Below are 20,928 nucleotides of genomic sequence, written 5' to 3' on the forward strand. Positions count from 1 at the left end.
TCCCTAAACATCTGTTACTAATGTAGTGAAGCATATAACAATTTTTACATTATCCAAAAGGAAGAGTATTTGACAAATATGTTACAAACATATTTGTAACAAGCAAATATATATCATACAGTCAGGTTAATGATGCTATTGACAGAGTGCAATAAAGACAGTAATATGTAGTAATTTTTACTATGTTAATATTTTTTTAAATATTTTTTGTTTTCTATATAAACTAAAACGTACAAAATAACTACCAGAATAAAATAATTGACTAACCTTTGTCTCTTTTAATGCCTTGGTTACTGGCAAACCAGGATCGTGATGAGCCAAACACGGCAGCAACACAGAACTCTCCTCCTGTTGACTTACTTGGGGAAATCTGTGGAGCTGGCTTTGCTTTGCTTTAAAAAAATAAAGTAAGAAAACAAAATATCTATTATGTGTGAAACTAAACACAAAGTATATAAAAATAACCAAATATCGTAAATCTAGGTAAATTATATTGGGCAAACATATGGGTTTAATATTTCACAATGTTCTTTTAGGATATTTTTCAACGGTAATATAATAAAATAACAAACACAGTACATATAAGTCAAATTCAGTTGACAAATACAATGTGTAATGCGAAGCAGATTAGACATATAATACAAAAAAAAACACAGATTTAACATACACAATTTTATGTTGTCTGAGTTTCAAGAATGCAAACAGGCAGGATATGATGGCTCCTCTAAAAAGCATGGACTTGTAGTTCCAGAGTAATCAGAGCTCTGCATTAGAGGCTCACCACGACACACCTGTCCATATGTCCTATTATCATAGAAGTACATAGCTCGCTCAGGATCCCCCTCTATGTACAGGACAAATGTCGGAGCCCGCACGTCCATGCATTTAACGTGTGGCTGGCCGTGGCTTCCCCAGTGATAACAGCTGATCGCCAGGGTTTAAAGAAGCCAGACCGAAGTGAATATTCTTCCTTCAATATGCTGCCTTCTTTTTAAAAAGGGGTTATCTTCATGAGACAACCCCTTTAATGAGTGAGCTGGACTCATTATGTATACCATGAAGTGCACATATCTCTACAGTAGGAGACCTTGTGGGAGTCCAAGCATCTAATATTAAGAAACGCCTATTTAATTAATGATCTCCATGACTACTGTTCTGGCTTCTGGTTTTTCCTTGAGCCTATCTCTTTTCTCTATCTTTCTGCCTATCAGATTTGGTTTAGTAATTATACCTGTCCATCTCACTCAGTCTTTGCTTGTGATTTTTCTTACCTTCAGGTGTCTTGATCAAGCTTTTGACTAAACCCCATTCCTCTGACTTTTGGATTTCTTGGAATACTGACCTTGGCTTGTCTCTCATTAACCCCTTGTTTGCTGATTTGGAGTATCTGCTCTTGGCTGGCTCTCACTTACGCTTTACCTGGAATCCACTTGCTTATTGATTTGGACTGTTTAACGTCTGGCTGTCTGCTGGTTATCCTGTTTAGGTTTGCCTGCATTGCACCACTTATGCAACATTGAACTCTGCTAAAACAACCTGGGTACCATGCAGCAAAAATAATCCTGCCTTTTGGTGGGCTCTGGCGAATACCATAGAGTAGCCTTAGACTCTGTTGACCAAAGTTGTGGCGGATTTGAGCTTGCAGATTTATATGCACGCTCCCTCCCAGCAGTATCCAGCAGCCTTTGGGGAATTGCTCTCCTACCAATTCCATAACATCCAATAGCAGAAGAAAGTTAAAATTGTGCCCCTTTCCTGCTTACTTGTCCTGGCCATCATTAATTTCTGTTGAGGGGGTATTGATGGTATTCTTAATTCGCATAATTGAAAATAGGCAGAAAGTGGTAATATTCACCATTTAGCCGTTATTTAGATAACAGGATGTTCTTCCAATTTCATGTATTTTCTATAAAAATAGCTGACCATGAGGAGATAAAGGTTTTAAAGAAGGCCTGTGTCAAGGACTGAACTATTGCGCCCAGCAAATAGCTCCAAATAGCGGTAAGGGTCAGAAAAAGTGAGCCCCACAAAAGATTATTAAGAAACTAAAATCCTGTTGTCAGATATGACTCATCTCATCTCTGCTGAGTGGCTTAGAGGGCTCACAGATTGGAAGGGTATATATAGCAAGCTATTTTTCAGGCACCTGAATGGCACTTTGGTGGTCATTTAGTGGCTTCAATTGCACCCACTTGTTGAGAATACCTTCCAGCACAAAAATGGAAAAACATTGGTGGCAAAACTAAGAAATGCAAGTTTTCAGGGCAAAAAGATCCCTTCAGGCACTGTTCTGTTGTTTTTACAGAAAAACAGAGAAACAATTCTGATAAATGACAATAGTAATGTTCTGTTATGGCAAATCCTCAGTTGGCATTACTTAGTTCAGTTAGCCTATATCATCAGGAAACTTTATTTTCCTCTGGTGGGCTAAATAGCATAGTCTGCTACGCTTTCATATCCCCATAAGGGCATGACCACACGTGGCGGATTTCCTCCGCAACTGTCCGCATCAATGCCGCACCTAATCCGGGTTGCGGATTACGGCTGCGGATCTGCCCAAATGTGCAGTAAATTGATGCGGACTAGCTGCTGCGGACTGCGGGAAAAGTGCTTCCCTTCTCTCTATCAGTGCAGGATAGAGAGAAGGGACAGCACTTTCCCTAGTGAAAGTAAACGAATTTCATACTTACCGGCCGTTGTCTTGGTGACGCGTCCCTCTTTCGGCATCCAGCCCTACCTCCCTGGATGACGCGGCAGTCCATGTGACCACTGCAGCCTGTGATTGGCTGCAGCCGTCACTAAGACTGAAACGTCATCCTGGGAAGCCGGACTGGAGACAGAAGCAGGGAGTTCTCGGTAAGTATGAACTTCTATTTTTTTTACAGGTTGCTGTATATTGAGATCGTAGTCACTGTCCAGGGTGCAGAAACAGTTACTGCCGATCGCTTAACTCTTTCAGCACCCTGGACAGTGACTATTTACTGACGTCTCCTAGCAACGCTCCCGTAATTACGGGAGCCCCATTGACTTCCTCAGTCTGGCTGTAGACCTAGAAATACATGGGTCCAGCCAGAATGAAGAAATGTCATGGCAAAAAAGCAAGACGCATCCGCAGCACACATAACATGTGCATGACAGCTGCGGACTTCATTGCGGAATTTAGAATCTCCATTGAAGTCAATGGAGAAATTCCGCCATGAGTCCGCCACTGCTCCGCAACAGACAGAGCATGCTGCGGACACCAAATTCCGCTCCGCAGCCTATGCTCCGCAGCGGAATTTTACGCCTCGTCTAAACGAACACTTCTAAATAGAAGTGGAAGGCAATGGAGAAACGGCTCCGCTGCGGATTAACGCTGTGGAGTGTCCGCAGCGGAATTTAAGTGAAATTCCGCCACGTGTGAACCCAGCCTAATAAAGAAATCCTGCCATTACATTATTTTTATAATTGAAATCAGTGGAGAAATGAATAAAAAAATAGAAGCCATTTGGTATGCTCTTTATTTTAATCTGTTAAAAAACGCATGAGAATATAGCAATACTTGGTAATTCTGTTGTGTTTATAATACTACAATATCTGACATCTTACTACAGTTTTTTTGCTAAATCGCTTTGTAAAACAGTTAATTATAACAACTACTGGCAAGTAATAGGAAAAGCTTCTTTGTAAAGATATTTTTTCAGCAACTGTTGATAGAAGGTAAAAGAGAGAACAATCCAATAGACAATGTACCATGTTATATATGAGAAAACGGTTTATTCTCAGAAACTGCTTGATTCACATATTGCTGTATCGGATGGCTGCTGCCATTGAAAACATGGATACTTTTATGACATGAAGACAGGACTGAAGACATTTAAGGTAAAGGGCAATCAAACAGGTACAGGCATAGCTGTCCTGTCGCATGTGCTATTTCTATGGTATTTATGTCTGCAAGGCATAGATGGTAGTCACACAATGATAATATATTTATATTTACTCCCCATATATACGTGTGTATATATATATATATATATTTATATATATATAACCACCATATTCCACAGCACTGGGCATAGAGTGCGCTCTAAACAATAACCCTGGGTCTGAGTGGTAGCGATCAAGCTTTTTTCTCATCACACCTTTTACAAACCTCTGTGGTTTACACTGCGATACGCTGTACACGTTTCCTAATCTACAGGTTATGCTGTAAATCCTGTAATGATCAAATCCATTATTTTTTGCAACACAAAAACACTGTCCAGTATTGATTTGCTGGAGTAGTTGAAAGGCAGCTCACTACAAAGAAGTGATTTGTAAATGTAATGTGCTATGGTAATCTCTCAAAGACTAAACTGACCCGTTTTGGCATCAGATCAACATAATACTGGTCTGGAATAACCAGGAATGTTTACAAGAAAGGATATAAAAGCATTATGAATCATCACACAATGATGCTGAGGTGTTCCATGTAATCAATCATTGTTACATGCCCATGTGTCAGCCGAGTGTTGGGACACACCACAGCATTAAAAGGGTAGATGGGATAATAAAATGCATTTCATTTTGGAATGTTTCCATTGGAACACTATATTAAATTATGAATTCCCGGGTCTTTTCTTTCCAATTCAATGTAATGGATATGTAATTTAGAAAGTGGAGATTTAAGTGTTTGTCATGAACTGGAATTAGTCATTTCTGAAGAACAACCGAATGGCACTTTTTCATACCAATAAAAATGTGTCTTTGGTTAGACACTGTGCTAGGAGAAGCTTAAAGGCTTGTATAGAAGAGCATAGTAAAACTGCTATTTCCTATTCCCGCAAAGTATTTCTGTCAAATGCCACACTAATACCTGCTCAGTTTCAGAAACCCACAATACTTCAGCGTCACTAATATACAATGGAAAGGCAGGATCATATTGGAGGTCTCAGCTGCATAACATGGTTGTCTCAAAGAAAGAATTTTCAGAAGTGATGAACAAAATGCTTCCTAAAATGAATGACAAATGAAACGCTTACAAATAAGTAAAAAACGTACCTTAAGGCCTCGAGCACAAAGCAGAGCCATGTGGAGGAAGCTGTACGATGTCACACAGAGTCCTGTTTAGCGCCATACAATAGATCTATAGTGACTCCATTTGTCATCGCACCATGCTTCTTCAGTTGCTGTATGATAGAGATATTCTCAGCTAGAAGCTCTATACATACAGCATCCGATGGAGCATACCATGATTTTTTTTCCCGTAGGAATCCGACAGAGAGAGACACGAATTTCATATGGAAGTACAGTAAACCATATACATCAGCATGGTGAGACTAGACATGGACCGCACAATCCACAATTTATACGTTGATCTGAGCCGCTAGGCATAATTTATGAACATGAACATGAGGTTCTTTGATAACATTTTGATCCAACTGTATAAGACCACTTCCCATTTAACGGCGACCTCTTTTAAAGTGGGTACCTACTCTATCAGTTGCGGCACCGCATGGGGGCCACTGCCAATGCAGCATCGCTCCTGCATAGGGAGCATCCCAGAGGCCCAAAAGCACCCATGCTACTAGACTATGCCAAGCCTCCTTGGCTCCGGGCCACGTCCCCCCACAAGTGCAGCACTACAGCAACAGATACCACCCCACAGTATCACAACAGTAAACCATATATACTTTTATTGGTGCCTCAATAACCCCTTTGTACAAATATCATCGGCCTAACTGTTTTGATGAGTCCTAGATGCTGGTTATTACACTGGAGAGCTTACATATTACGAAACGACATAAATAACCATTTTAATTGCCCCTGTTATAAGCAGGGTATTACCATCTCTCTGTCCACAGGATAAGCCATAGAGAGGCACGGGTCCGAACTCTGGTAACATCAGTAGAGGGGTCCAGCAGCTGATTTTTCCTTAATGACTGTACTTGGAGGTCTCCATTGAAGTCTATAGGAAAAGCAGCCTCTATGAATTGCTAAACCAGGCTTGCCGGGACCCTTGCCCTCCCCATATATGAGAATGCCTTCTGGGACCCACACCTATCAGGCATTTATGGCATACCCTGTGGATATGCCTTAAATGTTTATGATGGGGATACCAATCTGACTCAAATGCTCTGTTGCCCTTCTTTTATTAATATGCGCCATAATACACTATTTTTACACCATTTTTCATATGTCAAACTCCAGGAGAACCCTAAAAGATATAATAGTGGAAAAAGTGGCTTTTAAAAAATAAAAGATCTTTTCCTTTATGCCCAGGAAAAACCAACCAAATACATTATGTAAACAACATAAATATACGTTTATCATTCACAAACCTCCATATATATTTGAGGAACTGCCTACATATACAGCAATGTTGTTATAGATTTCCTTCATAAGCAGGAGCATTCTAAAAATAAAACAGTGCCATCTTGGAAAATCACATTTCCCATGGTTCCCTCTCAGCTTATCTGTAAGGCCTCGTGCACACTTACGTCACCGTTTTCACGGCCGCTTTTGACGGGTCCCTGAACCCGTTTTAGCGGCCGTGTGGTGTCCGTGTGCACTCCCGTGTGCACTCCGTGTTTCCGTTTCCGTGCGCCGAGCATGGTACTGTCCAGGGTGACAGTACCATGCTCGGCGCGCGGAAAATACAATTTTAATGTAATAAAAAAAACAAAAGAGTTCATACTTACATTCCTCCTGTCCGGCCTCCAGCGATGACGTTCAATCCATGTCGCCGCTGCAGTCAATCACAGGCTGCCGCGGCCTCGGCAGCCAATCACAGGCTGCCGCGGCCTCGGCAGCCAATCATAGGCTGCCGCGGACTCGGCAGCCAATCACAGGCTGCCGCGGACTCGGCAGCCAATCGCAGGCTGCCGCGTCACAAAAGAAGGTCGGACTGGAGGAAGAAGAGGGACTCGTCACCAAGACAACGACCGGGTACGTATGAAATGCTTTTTATTTTATTTTTAATCAGCAGCCTCTTTTCTCTATCAGTTATTGATAGAGACAAGTGGCTGCCGATTAGTGTAATATTTTTCTAATGTTTTTCTGCCCGCCCGGCGGTTGCTAGGCAACGGCTCCGTCACACACGGACGGCACACGGAGTTGCCTTCCGTGTGCCTTCAGTTTTTTTGACGGCCCCATTGACTTGCATGGGCCTCACGGTCACGGATTCTCGGACCAAAGTAGGACATGCTCTACTTTGGAACGGAACGGAGCAACGGACCGTCAAAAAAACTGAAGTGTGCATGGCCCCATTGAAATTAATAGGTTCAGGGTGCTATCAGTGAAAAAACGGATAGCACCCTGAAGGAAAAAACTGAAGTGTGCATGAGGCCTAAACAGGGTATCAGTAAATACCTATATTCTGCCAAGGGTGCCAATAGCCTCAGATAGCCGAGGCTGATAAAGATAGTGATTCCACCCACAGATGGGCTGTATATGCAATTCCTTACTATGTAATTGTAGATTCAAGTTTTATACTTTACATTTTAAATCCAATAGTGTATGTATGGGTAGAATAAACCTATAGATCTACAGATCATGGTCATTTTTCGTAAAAATGGTTATTAAACACTTGGCCATGAGAATGAAGTTAAACCCTGAAAGGTAGTGAAAATCCTTCTTTCGTTGCCTTCTGAATCATCTTTTTGGTGGTTATAGCATTCCTACCCAATGAGGTTAAAAGATGTCATCTGTGTGCCAACAATGCTGATGTTCTATATTATGGACTTGTATGAGGCAGCCTTGTTCTGCTGGTGACCTTCTGTACTTTACTCCCCTTTAAACTGTCAGCACTTTGTAAATTATACCCAATGCTAAAATCCAAAGACAGGTTAGGTATCACATTTAAAAATAACTTCAAGGAGGTATTGTGCAAGGGGTCAGTTTCAGGACTTTCAGCAGACTTGTAGATTTACACACTGCTACTGATGAAGAATAATACTATATTCACATTTACACCCAAGGGTTTAGGTCATATTCAAAATAAAAGCACATGACCTTTTCTTGGGTTCAAGCCACATCATTTTACCTTTGCACAGAACTATTGTTAAGAATATTTCTTTTTCTTGGAAGCTAGAAATTGAATTGTCACAAACGCTGTATGGCTACATATTTTATACAGACTATAGACTACTGTAATGGTCCACAGTCTGCTGACAGGCTGCCAGGAAGGCATGGAGAAAGTAAACACCCTGCGGCTTATCAGATTTGGATAATAACAATATCTGAGGGAATTGATGAAAATGTGATTTCATATTAGTTAATATAAAGTACTGTATATATATATATATATATATATATATATATATATATATATATATATATACACTGCACATAAAATAGGTCTGTGCTACAGTAATTGCATAAAGTATAATAATCAGAATATCCATAAAGCCCACTTTGGATTATCGTGCCCTCATTCAACATGTCTAATAAAATTCTCTTGATGCTTAAATTTGTTTGTCGACTACTTGAAAAAAAACATCTGTTTTTCCAGAAACAGCGCCATGTCTGTCCATGGGCTGCAATTGATATTTCAGCCTATTCCCATTCAAACTGAACTGCAATACCAGACACAGCCCATGGACAGACATTTTTTCAGCAAAAAAATCATACCCTTTATTCTAGTCCTGAAATAAACCCTTTAACAAGTCAAGAAGAGTGCTGGTTGCAGAAGAACCACTGAAACACAGAAATTTCCTCATTGTGCCGCCCAGCTGTATGCAAGAACTGCATCAAAATGTAAAGTATAAATTGGGCCTAATTAACGAGGATGTTAAATAAGATTACAGTGGCTGTTCTCATGCGGATTTACAGGGGTTGCCTGTATCAACAGTGCGTGCATTGCCCTCAAACACAAAACCTAAATTAATGGGCTTCTGGCACAGGCAGGGTTAAGAACCAGCCGGTTTTCCGCATTTTGGCTGAACCAGTTGTTGAAATCACAACCGGTTTGCCGGACTGGGGAGGAGCAGTGTATGAATCCATTCCTGTTTTTAAAGAGCCGCAGCATTTGTACAAGTTCTGCTTCCCCTTCTTTGCTTATCTGCTCGTCCTATGAATCACCGGCATGCTTGTAGCAGCGATTCAAGTATTACAGCCTTATCCCATTGTACGAGCTCTGCGGCCCCTTTAAAACAGCTGATCGACGGGGGACCCGCGAGTCAGATTCCGACCTATCAGATATTGTTGGCCTATCCTGAGGAAAGAGCATCAATTTTTAGGGACTGGACAACCCCTTTAAAGGGGTAGCACATTGTGACAGTGATTATTTTGACTTAATAAAATTCAGGTCTGTAAATAGCACCTGTATGCAAATGATTGTGCCAGGAGAGCAACTGCTTGTAAGGGAGAGATGCCGTAAATAACCTGCATTTAAGATACGTCATTAAAGTGAAACACCACCTTTGATTCAAATTAGTTATATGGTCTTAGCAAATGTAATATCTAATGTTTATAATATTTTATGAATTACCCTTTCCAATTTTCACATGAATTAAATGCCTGTTGAGGATACCTGCAGATGAGCTGCTGTTCACTGATCTTATCATAGCTTTACTTTTATTTTAATTATGGCAAGGTAAACTCAGCTCATGAATACCTGACAGTCATGAACACATGAAAATACAAATATTCCAAATAAATTATGTGAATACTTAGTACATGGATTAGTATGCATGTGTTAATGAGCTGAGATAAAGGGATTTCAAGGGCCAGGACCAGTATAGCTAACTACAAAGAATAAAAGATCAGACAACAGCAGTTTATTGACAGTTTCCAAACAGCAGCAGGATACTTTGTTTCACCGTACAAACCAAAATAAAATTATATATTACAAAAATGCTACATTTTCCTGTCTATGTATCGTCAGACAATGCTAGGCAAAGGTGGAGTTACACTTTAATTTTAATTTACTAAGGGAAACAAGCAGATTTTAGTTGTCACTGATTTTAGTTGTCACTGACTGCTTATTAGGGTATGTTCCCACGAGGGCGTCCGTAACGGCTGAAATTACGGGGATGTTTCAGCCTGAAAACATCCCCGTAATTTCAGCCGTAACGGCATGTGCAGGCGCTTGAACGCCGCATCAATTACGGACGTAATTAGCGCTGCTATTCATTGGAGTAAAGGAATAACGGCTCCAATTACGGCCAAAGAAGTGACAGGTCACTTCTTTAACGCGGGCGTCTATTTACGCGCCGTCATTTGACAGCGGCGCGTATATTACGCCGCGTGTGAAAAGACAAACGTCTGCCCATTGCTTTCAATGGGCAGATGTTTGTCAGCGCTATTTAGGCGCTATTTTCGGACGTAATTCGGGGCAAAAACGCCCGAATTACGTCCGTAAATAGGCCGTGTGAACATACCCTTAAAGTAACAGTTAAATGGTAAATCTAAAACACTCACATACCAGTATATACCTACATATAGTTATTAATTCATGACAAACTACACAAACCGATTCTTTTTAAGAGGTAATTACAAGAATCAGGCCAAGCTAATAAAAATGGTTGTGTAGCACAGAAGGATGTCATTTTTCTATTTGACCAGACATTGACTATATCCTGGATGACTGTAAACAATGAACAATACAGTAACACTATGCTATAGCTATGTCTGGTATTGATGCAAGGCTATGCTACAGATGGATGGGTACAATAGGACAGATTTACTAATGCTGTCTAACATAAACTTACGCTGTATGATTCATTTGGCGCATCTTGCTAGACATGCGAGGCACTTTCCACCTCCTTATACCAACTCTTGGTTTGTTTAGTCTTAGTTTGATGAATTTTAAGTTAACTCCACCTTCACTGCTAAGCCACGCCACTTTTGGGACTTTTTAAAAGTGTCTAGTGAGGCGCAAAGAGTTTTCCTAAAATAGTCAAAAATAAAATGTGCCAAAAAACACATTTTAGATGCAGACACAGTAGTAATCTGCCCCAAGGGTATAACATGTTTGTGTATAGACTGGAGCTTGTAGCCTCTTCTGAGAGGGATTAGTCAATCACATTTAGGCTGGGGCTACACAGCTTCTGTCACACAACATCAAGTCACATATCAGTTGCGCAATAAAATAAGTGAAAGATTCGTCTGTGAATTAACGTCAAATTAAAGTCACATAACTATTTTAGGATGTAATTTGGTTCTGAGTCTCATGCATTTAGGATTTACAAAATCCAAAAGACACCCCAAAAAAAATAAAAAAAATTGCATAAATGAGCCGCAGTCACATGCAACTTCCATTGAAGTCTATTTGGTTATTATGACTTTCGCATCATGTCGCGTGTAGTAATACGACCACATTCACAAGCATTACTTGTGATGACGCTATGCGACCTTGCAATCTTTGTGTTGGGCGACTAAAGTCACTGTGTAGTCTTAGCCTAACTGTTTCTCCGCAGTATGTGTGAAGTGACGTGGCAGACCTATCATCTGTCTGCTTATAGAGGATGCTACTAAATGATATATTAGAAGAGAGATGAATATGAGCAGCACCACTACTTCAAAAGTAGCCATTTTGAATAAGAAAAATATATAAGTCAGACAGACTACAATGCAAGATCAACATAATTATTTTGTTAGAAAAACAATAGCCCTTACATTGCACAAAACATATTTAATGTGTCATTCTAAAATAACTGACCCGAAAACAGCATTGAAAACTATAATCAGATGGTTAAGACAATGGCAGTAATAAGATGAGGCATTTAGACATGAGAAGAGCCATGCCATGACAAGACATGCAAGGGGAAAACAAAGAACATGCCATGGTTTTTGTTAAGATGGTTGATCCAGACCAGCATTCAATAAGTGTATAACAAAACATTAAAACCACATGAACACACAAATAATCACTTCAAGATAAAGGCACCAAATTGTCTTGTCAAATGTAAACTGGAGACTGGAAAGTTATATAAAGTTATATAAAGTTATATAAAGAGTACCCATCACCTCGCTGAGATTACCTATTTCATTTTAAAAAAAAACAAACATTATCCCTCAAAAAAATAGTCTTCTTAATATAACTGAATATAGACATTATGTAAATGACCCGACTTCCCGAAGAGGTCGGGTCTGAACTATCGGGCAAAGGACTCCCAGCATGCCCAGGGTTTTCCCCCCAAAAAACCCGGCTACATACAGTATCAGAGTTGTGATATATATATAGCTATATATATATATATATATATATATATAGATATATATATATATAGATATATATATATATATATATATATATATATATATACACACCGATATCTGCTACTTAAATACTCTCGTTTTTGGGGTTTCATTAGCATTAACTCTGTGGTGAAAATTATTTTTATTGTTACGTTTATTCTGCGGGTCAACATGAATTTATATAGTTTTTTTAATCTTTACTACTTTTGCCAAGTAAAAACAATTTGTTTTGTTTTGCCATATTCTGAGACCCATTACCTTTTGTATTTTTCCGTTAATGGAGCTGTGTAATGGCATGGCTGTAATTTTTGTGGTACATACAACTTTTTGATCATTTTTTTTTAGGGAAGTGTGGTGGCCCAAAAAAAAATTGCAATTCTGGCAGTGTGAATTTTTAAAAATTTACTACGCCGCTCATCTGGCAGATTCAATAACGTGATATGTATACATTTGCATATTATTGCATTTTTTAATAAGGAGTAGGGATACATCACAAAAAAGTGCAAATAGGACAAAACATAAGTCTGAAAATAGGCACATATAGGAACATATTAACTGCGGAGACAGTGCAAAAAGATGGCTTCATATGTAACAGGGCATTATGTCAAGTGTTTTACTAATACTGGTTAGTGTTCCAAAACATCACAGAACAAAGCTTAGGGCTAGTTCACACAGAGTTTTTTGGCGCTGTTTTTGATGTGGAAGCCGCACCAAAAAAAAAGTCAAAAAGCCTCCCATTCATTCCATTGGGAGGCAGAGGCGTTTTTTTCCCGCTTGTGGGAAAAAAGAAGTGTCATATTCTTTCTTCATTTGTTTCCGTCTCTGACCTCCCATTGACATAAATGGGAGACAGAGAAAGCGGCTTTTGCAGTGTTTTTTTTTGCCACCGGCACTCATTGGCCATGATCGAAAAACACTGCAAAGGAGTTTTGAGGCACATTTTTCTGCCTGCAAAAACTCTTTGTGAACATACCCTTACTCAGCCATCACTCGCATGAAAGTAAATAGCTGGGGGCAAAAAGGAGTAGTGTAGTCTTTGCTTACAGGATCAAGGCATGATGCAGCTCAAAGCTGGACGCAGAGGATCCACTAGCCATGGGAATCGTAATCATCTACGGACCAGTTGATATGTAAGTGACCATATAGAGCAGTGGTCAGCACACAGAACGAAGACAGAGGAGAAAAAAAGAAGAAAAAAAAAAGGGGCGGAGAGCGGAACAGGAATAGACAATAGAGAAGGGTAAGGTGGGGAAGAGTAAGATAATAGTTTAGAATTTTACGAATGTAACTCAATACCAATTATGTTTAGCTTTTTTTAGTTTACATTATTTTATGTGAAAAATTGTAACTTTTCTTTCTTAACTTTTAGTTTAATTTTATTTATTTGTAAAAATTAAACATATTAGGTAGCCAATCGGCAGCATCCGGCACAGCTGAAGCCCACATCTGCCATACATATGCAACGGATGTAGCTAAGGGGTTAATCTTTTTACGACTTTTTTTAACTAGTATTTTATTGAGAAAAAATTGAGTTTTACAATAAAACAAGTATGATAGTCAGTAGACTGTAGAGGGAATTTATTAAGACTGGTGTTTCATATGCCAGTCTTAATAGACTAAACAGTTGGGAGTAAACTCCGACACATTTATTAAGAGGCACGTAAGTCAGTTACAATAGATCAATAAGAGAAATAGTAGACCACTGCAGCTAACAATAAGACAGAAGAAAGCCAATAGAATTCAGCAATTTAAGTCATGCAGCCGATGTGGTTGGGCATACAGGGGTATAGTTTTAAATATTAAGCAATATGACAGAAAAAGTGTGGGGGGGGGGGTGTTACTCCACCCACACCAACCATTATAAATTGACTACTACAAAATTCTCCTTAAAACAAATCCACAGGAAACCCTCAAATTGATCCCATTGTTGTTCAACTCATTGACCTCCTCCCTAGCTCCTCCAAAAATTCTTCTCTGCCAGTCTCTCCACTGGCTGCCAATCACCAAAGAATATAGTTTGTAATCCTTCCACTATATAAACTAAAATAATTAACTGATATACAACACTCCATACATCACAAATATCTAGATACTGGCCTAAAAGAAATCTCGACTCTTCTGTCCTCTACTCTTATTATCACTCTCACCTTCGTGTCTTTACACCTCCCGATCCTTTCCTTGTTGGAACTTTCTATCACAGACCATTAAACACTCTTCAAGCCCCCAAATTCTATTTAAAATGTAAAGATGTTTTCCCATAAACACCATTTATAACCTATCCTGCATATTCTGCCTTCATTATCACACAGTGTGAATACTGCCCATCAGGATAACCTTTGTCCCTATGGCCTATTAGATCTACATTATCTACTAACCCTTTCCGATATTTTACGTACATATACAGGTACTTGATGTGATCGATAACAGATGGATTCAGTGTGTCAGAGACACCCAGGACCCATTGTCACTGAAGCCGTCAGTCCCGCTGACCTGACGGATTCGTGTGTCAGCGCAAGATATAGCTTATATTTTTCCAGGATACATAGAAGCTTTATCTCAAAAAGTTACAATTATTATATTATATTATATACACTAAATACTATAATACATTGTTTTAGGAAAAAAAAAATAAGTCTTCAAAGGTTTCCATAGCCTTTAAGTCAATAAAGCCAATAAAAATTCCATGATACTTATGTGCAGGATGTGGAATATTTAACTCTATAACTCTATCATTTCCAGAATGCCCTGCTTAGGGGGAATAGCGGTTTTGTGGTCTTGGCACAGCCATGTATTAAATATTCGCCCGTTCACTGCGGAAATGCGCAAGGCACCAGTATCTTCCCCCAGTGTGAAGTTGAAGTTGTTCAAGCAGCCTGACTCCCCTGAAGTCAGCTCTATGCCGAGGTGGGGTCTGCAACATGTCAAGAGGTTGCTCGTATAGGACAACCTATGTAATGTAGCTTGCACCCTTTTTTGGACCAGATATTACAAGGTCAAGGAAGGTGATGGTATAAAATAAAGAAACAAATCTAAAGGCTATATATCATGATTTTTTTTCTGGTACAGTTACAGTTCACAACACTATATTCTTTGCAGAAAGCAGTTATAAAAGGCTGGAGAAATAGTCATCCTCTCTCTAAACTTTTGTCTACATTGTATGTGTACAGATGTGCTTAACATTGCCGGCTAACCACTGAACAATGGTCTGGTTCCAGTCCCCACACATCCCCTGGTGGGACATGAGACGGCTTCTTCAGCAAACATACTGTGAAATCTCATGCACAACATGCAATAATCTGTCACATTTCCATTCACTATGCTGTCATAATTACAGTTCTTATTAAAACCGTAATGAAAACAATATGTTATACGAGGCAAATGTAGAAAACACACAATTTTCCTTCCGCTATAATGAATGTGTAGGCGCTGTAAGACCTCCTTTTTTCCCCTCACGAGCCACCAAGAAAATCAAACCAACCACAAAGCAGTCTTGGGAAGGCAACCAGTGATTTAAAACTCCAATGTACTGCACACATTCCTCTTTAATCTGTGCCTTTTAATCTTGTTTCAGACCAAAGATCACTGCTGGCTGACAACTGACTGTCTTTGGCACAGCCCCAGTGGTCAGTCAAAATCCGAGAAAGAAAAACCATAATTCAGCAAAATAAATATGTGCACTAAAACTTTATGGCATGTAAAGTTGTTCTCTCTACTGAACCCAGTGAAGGAGCACTGAGCAAAATAAAGCATTCTGTGAGTCAATTTGGCTTAAAGGGGGTATTCCAGTTATAACAATTAGGGTCAAAGTTATCAGTGTCCGAAAGTTTTACAACTTTGCAATATATTCTTATTAGCAATGTTGGATGTATCTCTAATAAACGTTATACCTTCTCAGGCCACCCGCCTGCTGTATATCTTTTGGCTTCCATCGGTTACATCCTGTAGGCGCTTTATCATCTTTTGCCGCGCATGTGTAGTACCTATCGAAGCTGAATCTTTGTGAACGTGCATCCTTCGGCGAATGCGCATCAATGTAAAAATCATTGCCTGGAGTTTTACAGTATTGCGCGAATGTGCAGTGTATTTTTATGCAGCACTGTTTCTTCACACTTTATTGTGTGCGTCACGGTGCTCTGTCTTGGACCAATCAGAAAGTAGAGCATCGCGTGAACGCGCATAAATAGTCCCGCACAATTCTGGGCATTGTAGTGGAATGATGGATTAGGCAGGTTGCTTGGGCTATGATGAAAATGCCCTACTGCCGCGCTGGTTTCTGGAAGGGAGCAGGACCGCATGGGCTGTAGAAGGAGGTAAATCTTACACATGATGGGGTTGAAAACCATCCGATTGGATTTCAAAAACATAGTACAACACATTAGATGAACATTTGATAAAAGTTTATGTTACCGGAATACCCCTTTAATTTAGCTGATACACAGATCTATATATCTATAAATATATTAGACAGACAGACAGACCGACCATCAGACAGATAGATAGATAGATAGATAGATAGATAGATAGATAGATAGATAGATAGATAGATAGATAGATAGATAGATAGATAGATAGATAGATAGATAGATAGAGACAGACAGACAGACAGACAGACAGACAGACAGACAGATAGATAGATAGATAGATAGATAGATAGATAGATAGATAGATAGATAGATAGATAGATAGATAGATAGAGATAGAATATTTATATATTGCCACGAAATTCCATACCGGGCTGTGCAATATAATTTTGGTTAGTTCTTATTTCATTATATATTATTTAAATCTATGCTTAAGTACATTAGAATCACATATATTCAAGATAATAATCTTCTTGTAGAGTCTGGAACTATTCAGACAAAACTGCTGGTGAGCTTCACACTAATCTATTTAAAAAAACAGTTTTCACACAAATAAAAATAATTATTGTTTTATTGGCTAGTGACAGGTCCTTGTTTGTGGTTTACTCTAGACAGTGGCGTAACCATAGGGGTTGCAGCAGTCGAAGTTGTAACCAGGCCCCAAAGTCCGGGGGGACCACTGGTCCCCTGCCACATCAGGCCCTTATGGGCACAACACTAAAGGTTCTGACGGTGGCCAGCGTCAGGACGATGCATTAAGTGAGGAATAGAAGGTCCTGACACTGGCTGGCATTAGGACCCTGTGTGCCTGGCCTTGAAGGGAAGAGCAGCCAGGAGCGATGAGAGGTAAGTAAATAGCTACGTTTATTATTAGTAGTCTGATCTGGGTTTTTAATATTTTTACGGTCTCATTTAGGGGTCTGAATTAATTTAGATGTTAAAGGTCTGAATTAAATTTGGGGTCTGATTTGGGGTCTGAATTTATTTTGTGGCACGGGTCAGTGGTTTGATATCTGCCATGCCCCCATCCTGCATTTTCTATTTTTGTGGCTGCTCTTTGGTACCATTGTCCCAGCATTCCCTGATCATTTATCAGGTCATGCTGGGAGTTTTTCACAGATGTTGTGTTGCATTCAATAGTTTGGTATGGGTTTCCAGTTACGCCCGTGACTATGTATATATTTGTTTATACAAAATACATGGGCAGTACATATACTCAATAGCGAGAGCTGCATCTAAGTGGTTTTGGAGAGAGGGAGGGAGCTCCCTCTCTCACCCCACCGCTACCCTGCTATGAGATCGCAGGGTACCAGTGTATTTTATGGCAGCCGGGGGCCTGATAAAGGCCCCCAGGTCTGCCTGTAGTGGATGCCTGCTAGACGATGCCTCTGGCATGGCCTAGCAGATGCCTGTACGTTGTAAACGGACAGGCAGTAATAAACTGCAATATAGAAGTGTTGCAGTGTATTATAAAAGCGATCGGACGCTCCCACAGTGAAATCCCCTAGTGGGACTAGTAAAAAAATGAAAATAAATTTTTAATAAAGTTATTCATAAATAAGTCAAAACCCAACTTTTTCCCCTTACAAAATGCTTTATTATGAAAAAAAAAAGTAAAAAAGTTACACATATTTGGTATCGCCACTTCCGTAACGACCCCAACTATAAAGCTATTATGTTATTTAGCCCGCTCGGTGAATGCTGTAAAAAATAAAATAAAAAACAATGCCAGAATTGCTGTTTTCTGTTCATCCTGGCTTCCAAAAAATGTGCATGTACCAAAATTGTACCGATAGAAATTACAAGTCGTTCCGCAAGAAAAAAAGCCCTCATACAGCCGCATCAGCGGAAAAATAAAAAAGTTATGCTCTTCCTGGCAACACTGAGGAGGATAGACAATTTTGAACGGAGCTTGCTGCTCACAGAGCATGCAGTTAGTGGGTTACAACTGGAGGGTGAAGACATGGGTGAGCAGGATCAGGTAAGTAGCTGGGTTAATGTAGTTAGGGGCAGTAGAAAGGGGTCAAAGACAAGGAAGGCCGATCCGGTTTCTGACATTCCAGGCAAAATTGCCAAGTTGGGTGATGATGCAAGGGTGTCAGTCTCAGAAATGGCAGCCCTAGTGGATACTGATCTCCCTAACAGCCGGGAGAACAGCCCAGCTAGTAGTCGGCGGGATGGTAATGCAGGTAAGCCAAGACAATTGATAGTCGTAGGGGATTCTATAATCAGGAAGACGGATAGAATTATTTGTCGCCAAGACCACCTCAACCGAATGGTTTGCGGTCTCCCTGGTGCCAGGGTTCGGCATGTGGTGGAACGGGTGGACAAATTGCTGGGAGGGGCTGGTGATGATCCAGCTGTCGTGGTCCATGTCGGTACCAACGACAGAATAAATGGTAGGTGGAGGAGCCTTAAGAATAATTTTAAAGAACTAGGCTACAAGCTGAAGGGAAGGACCTCCAAGGTTGTATTCTCAGGAATACTGCCTGTGCCATGCGCATCACAGGAAAGACAGCGGGAGCTTAGGGAGTTAAATGCATGGCTGAAGTCTTGGTGTAGAGGAGAAGGATTTGGGTTCCTAGAGCACTGGGCTGACTTTTCATTGGGGTACAAACTGTATTCTGCAGATGATTTGCACCTAAATGGAAGGGGGTCCGCTGTGCTGGGGGAGAGAATTCTAGCTGGGGTGGCGGAGTATTTAAACTAGGGCTGAGGAGGGAGGTCAATGTAGAAAGAAAAGGGGTAGCCAGGTTAGAGAGGGGTCAGACTATATTGGTGGGGGGAGAAACAGAATGTGGGGAGAGGACTAGACAACAAGATAAGGAGATCCTTTCGTTACAAAACATCAGTGTAAATAAAAAGGACCGATTAATGTCAAATCACATTTCTGATAATAAAAGTGAAAAACTGACAGGCAAGTTAAAGTGTATGTTCACAAATGCCAGAAGTCTAGCAAGCAAAATGGGGGAGCTGGAGGCCTTGATACTGGAAGAAAATATAGATATAGTTGGTGTTGCTGAAACATGGCTGGACTCTTCACATGACTGGGCTGTAAATCTACAGGGTTTTACACTTTTTCGTAAAGACAGGACAAATAGGAAAGGTGGTGGTGTATGTCTGTATGTGAGAAGTGATATGAAGGCGAGTGTGAAAGAGACAATAGTGGGTGAAGACTGTGAGGAGGTTGAAACCTTGTGGGTGGAACTAGAAAGGGAGGTAAACACTGAAAAAATTACTTTTGGTGTAATCTATAGACCCCCCAATATAACTGAGGAGATGGAAGGTCAGATATATAAACAGATGGAGCGGGCTGCACAGGCGGGTACTGTAGTGATAATGGGAGATTTTAATTTCCGGGATATTAATTGGTGTCATGGTTCGGCTTCAACTGCAAAGGGGAGGCATTTCCTCAACCTGTTGCAGGAAAATTTTATTGGCCAGTTTGTGGAAGACCCGACTAGAGGTGAAGCTCTGTTGGATCTGGTCATTTCTAATAATGCAGATCTTGTTGGGAATGTCAATGTTCGTGAAAACCTCGGTAACAGTGATCACAATATAGTTACATTTTACCTATACTGTAAAAAACAAACGCAGGCTGGGAGGGCAAAAACATTTAATTTTAAGAAAGCCAATTTCCCCAGGATGAGGGCTGCAATTCAGGATATAGACTGGGAAGAACTAATGTCAAATAATGGAACAAATGATAAATGGGAGATTTTCAAATCTACTTTGAGTTATTATAGTGCAAAATTTATTCCTACAGGTAATAAGTATAAACGACTCAAATTAAACCCCACATGGCTTACACCTTCTGTGAAAGGGGCAATACATGACAAAAAAAGGGCATTTAAAAAATACAAATCTGAGGGTACAGCTGTAGCCTTTGTAAAATATAAAGAGCTTAATAAAATCTGTAAAAATGTAATAAAATTAGCAAAAATACAAAATGAAAGGCAGGTGGCCAAGGATAGTAAAACAAATCCTAAAAAATTCTTCAAGCATATAAATGCAAAAATGCCAAGGTCTGAACATGTAGGACCCCTAGATAATGGTAATGGGGAGTTGATCACAGGGGATCAAGAGAAGGCAGAGTTACTAAATGGGTTCTTTAGCTCTGTATATACAACAGAAGAAAGAGCAGCTGATGTAGCCGGTGCCAGTGCTGTTAATATATCAGTTGATATACTGAATTGGATGAATGTAGAGATGGTCCAAGCTAAATAAAATAAAATAAATGTGCACAAGGCTCCGGGACCAGATGGGTTACACCCTAGAATTCTTAAAGAGCTTAGTTCAGTTATTTCTGTCCCCCTTTTCATAATATTCAGAGAATCTCTAGTGACTGGTATAGTGCCAAGGGACTGGCGCAGGGCAAATGTGGTGCCTATTTTCAAAAAGGGCTCTA

The 20,928-nt window shown here is 40.0% G+C and overlaps 1 protein-coding gene across 5 annotated transcripts in view; it reads right to left on the bottom strand.

Moving 5' to 3' along the window:
• Window positions 1-20,928, bottom strand: part of BCAS3 (BCAS3 microtubule associated cell migration factor) — a 1,147,652-nt gene that overhangs the window by 605,566 nt on the left and 521,158 nt on the right. For all 5 annotated transcript variants that reach the window (XM_075852996.1, XM_075852997.1, XM_075852998.1 and 2 more), the window contains one exon: window positions 268-392. In XM_075852996.1, the coding sequence (XP_075709111.1) occupies window positions 268-392 (125 nt within the window). The remainder of the gene's footprint in view (window positions 1-267; window positions 393-20,928) is intronic.

This window comes from Rhinoderma darwinii, chromosome 2 (assembly GCF_050947455.1).
Source record: "Rhinoderma darwinii isolate aRhiDar2 chromosome 2, aRhiDar2.hap1, whole genome shotgun sequence".
Lineage (NCBI taxonomy): Eukaryota > Metazoa > Chordata > Amphibia > Anura > Rhinodermatidae > Rhinoderma > Rhinoderma darwinii.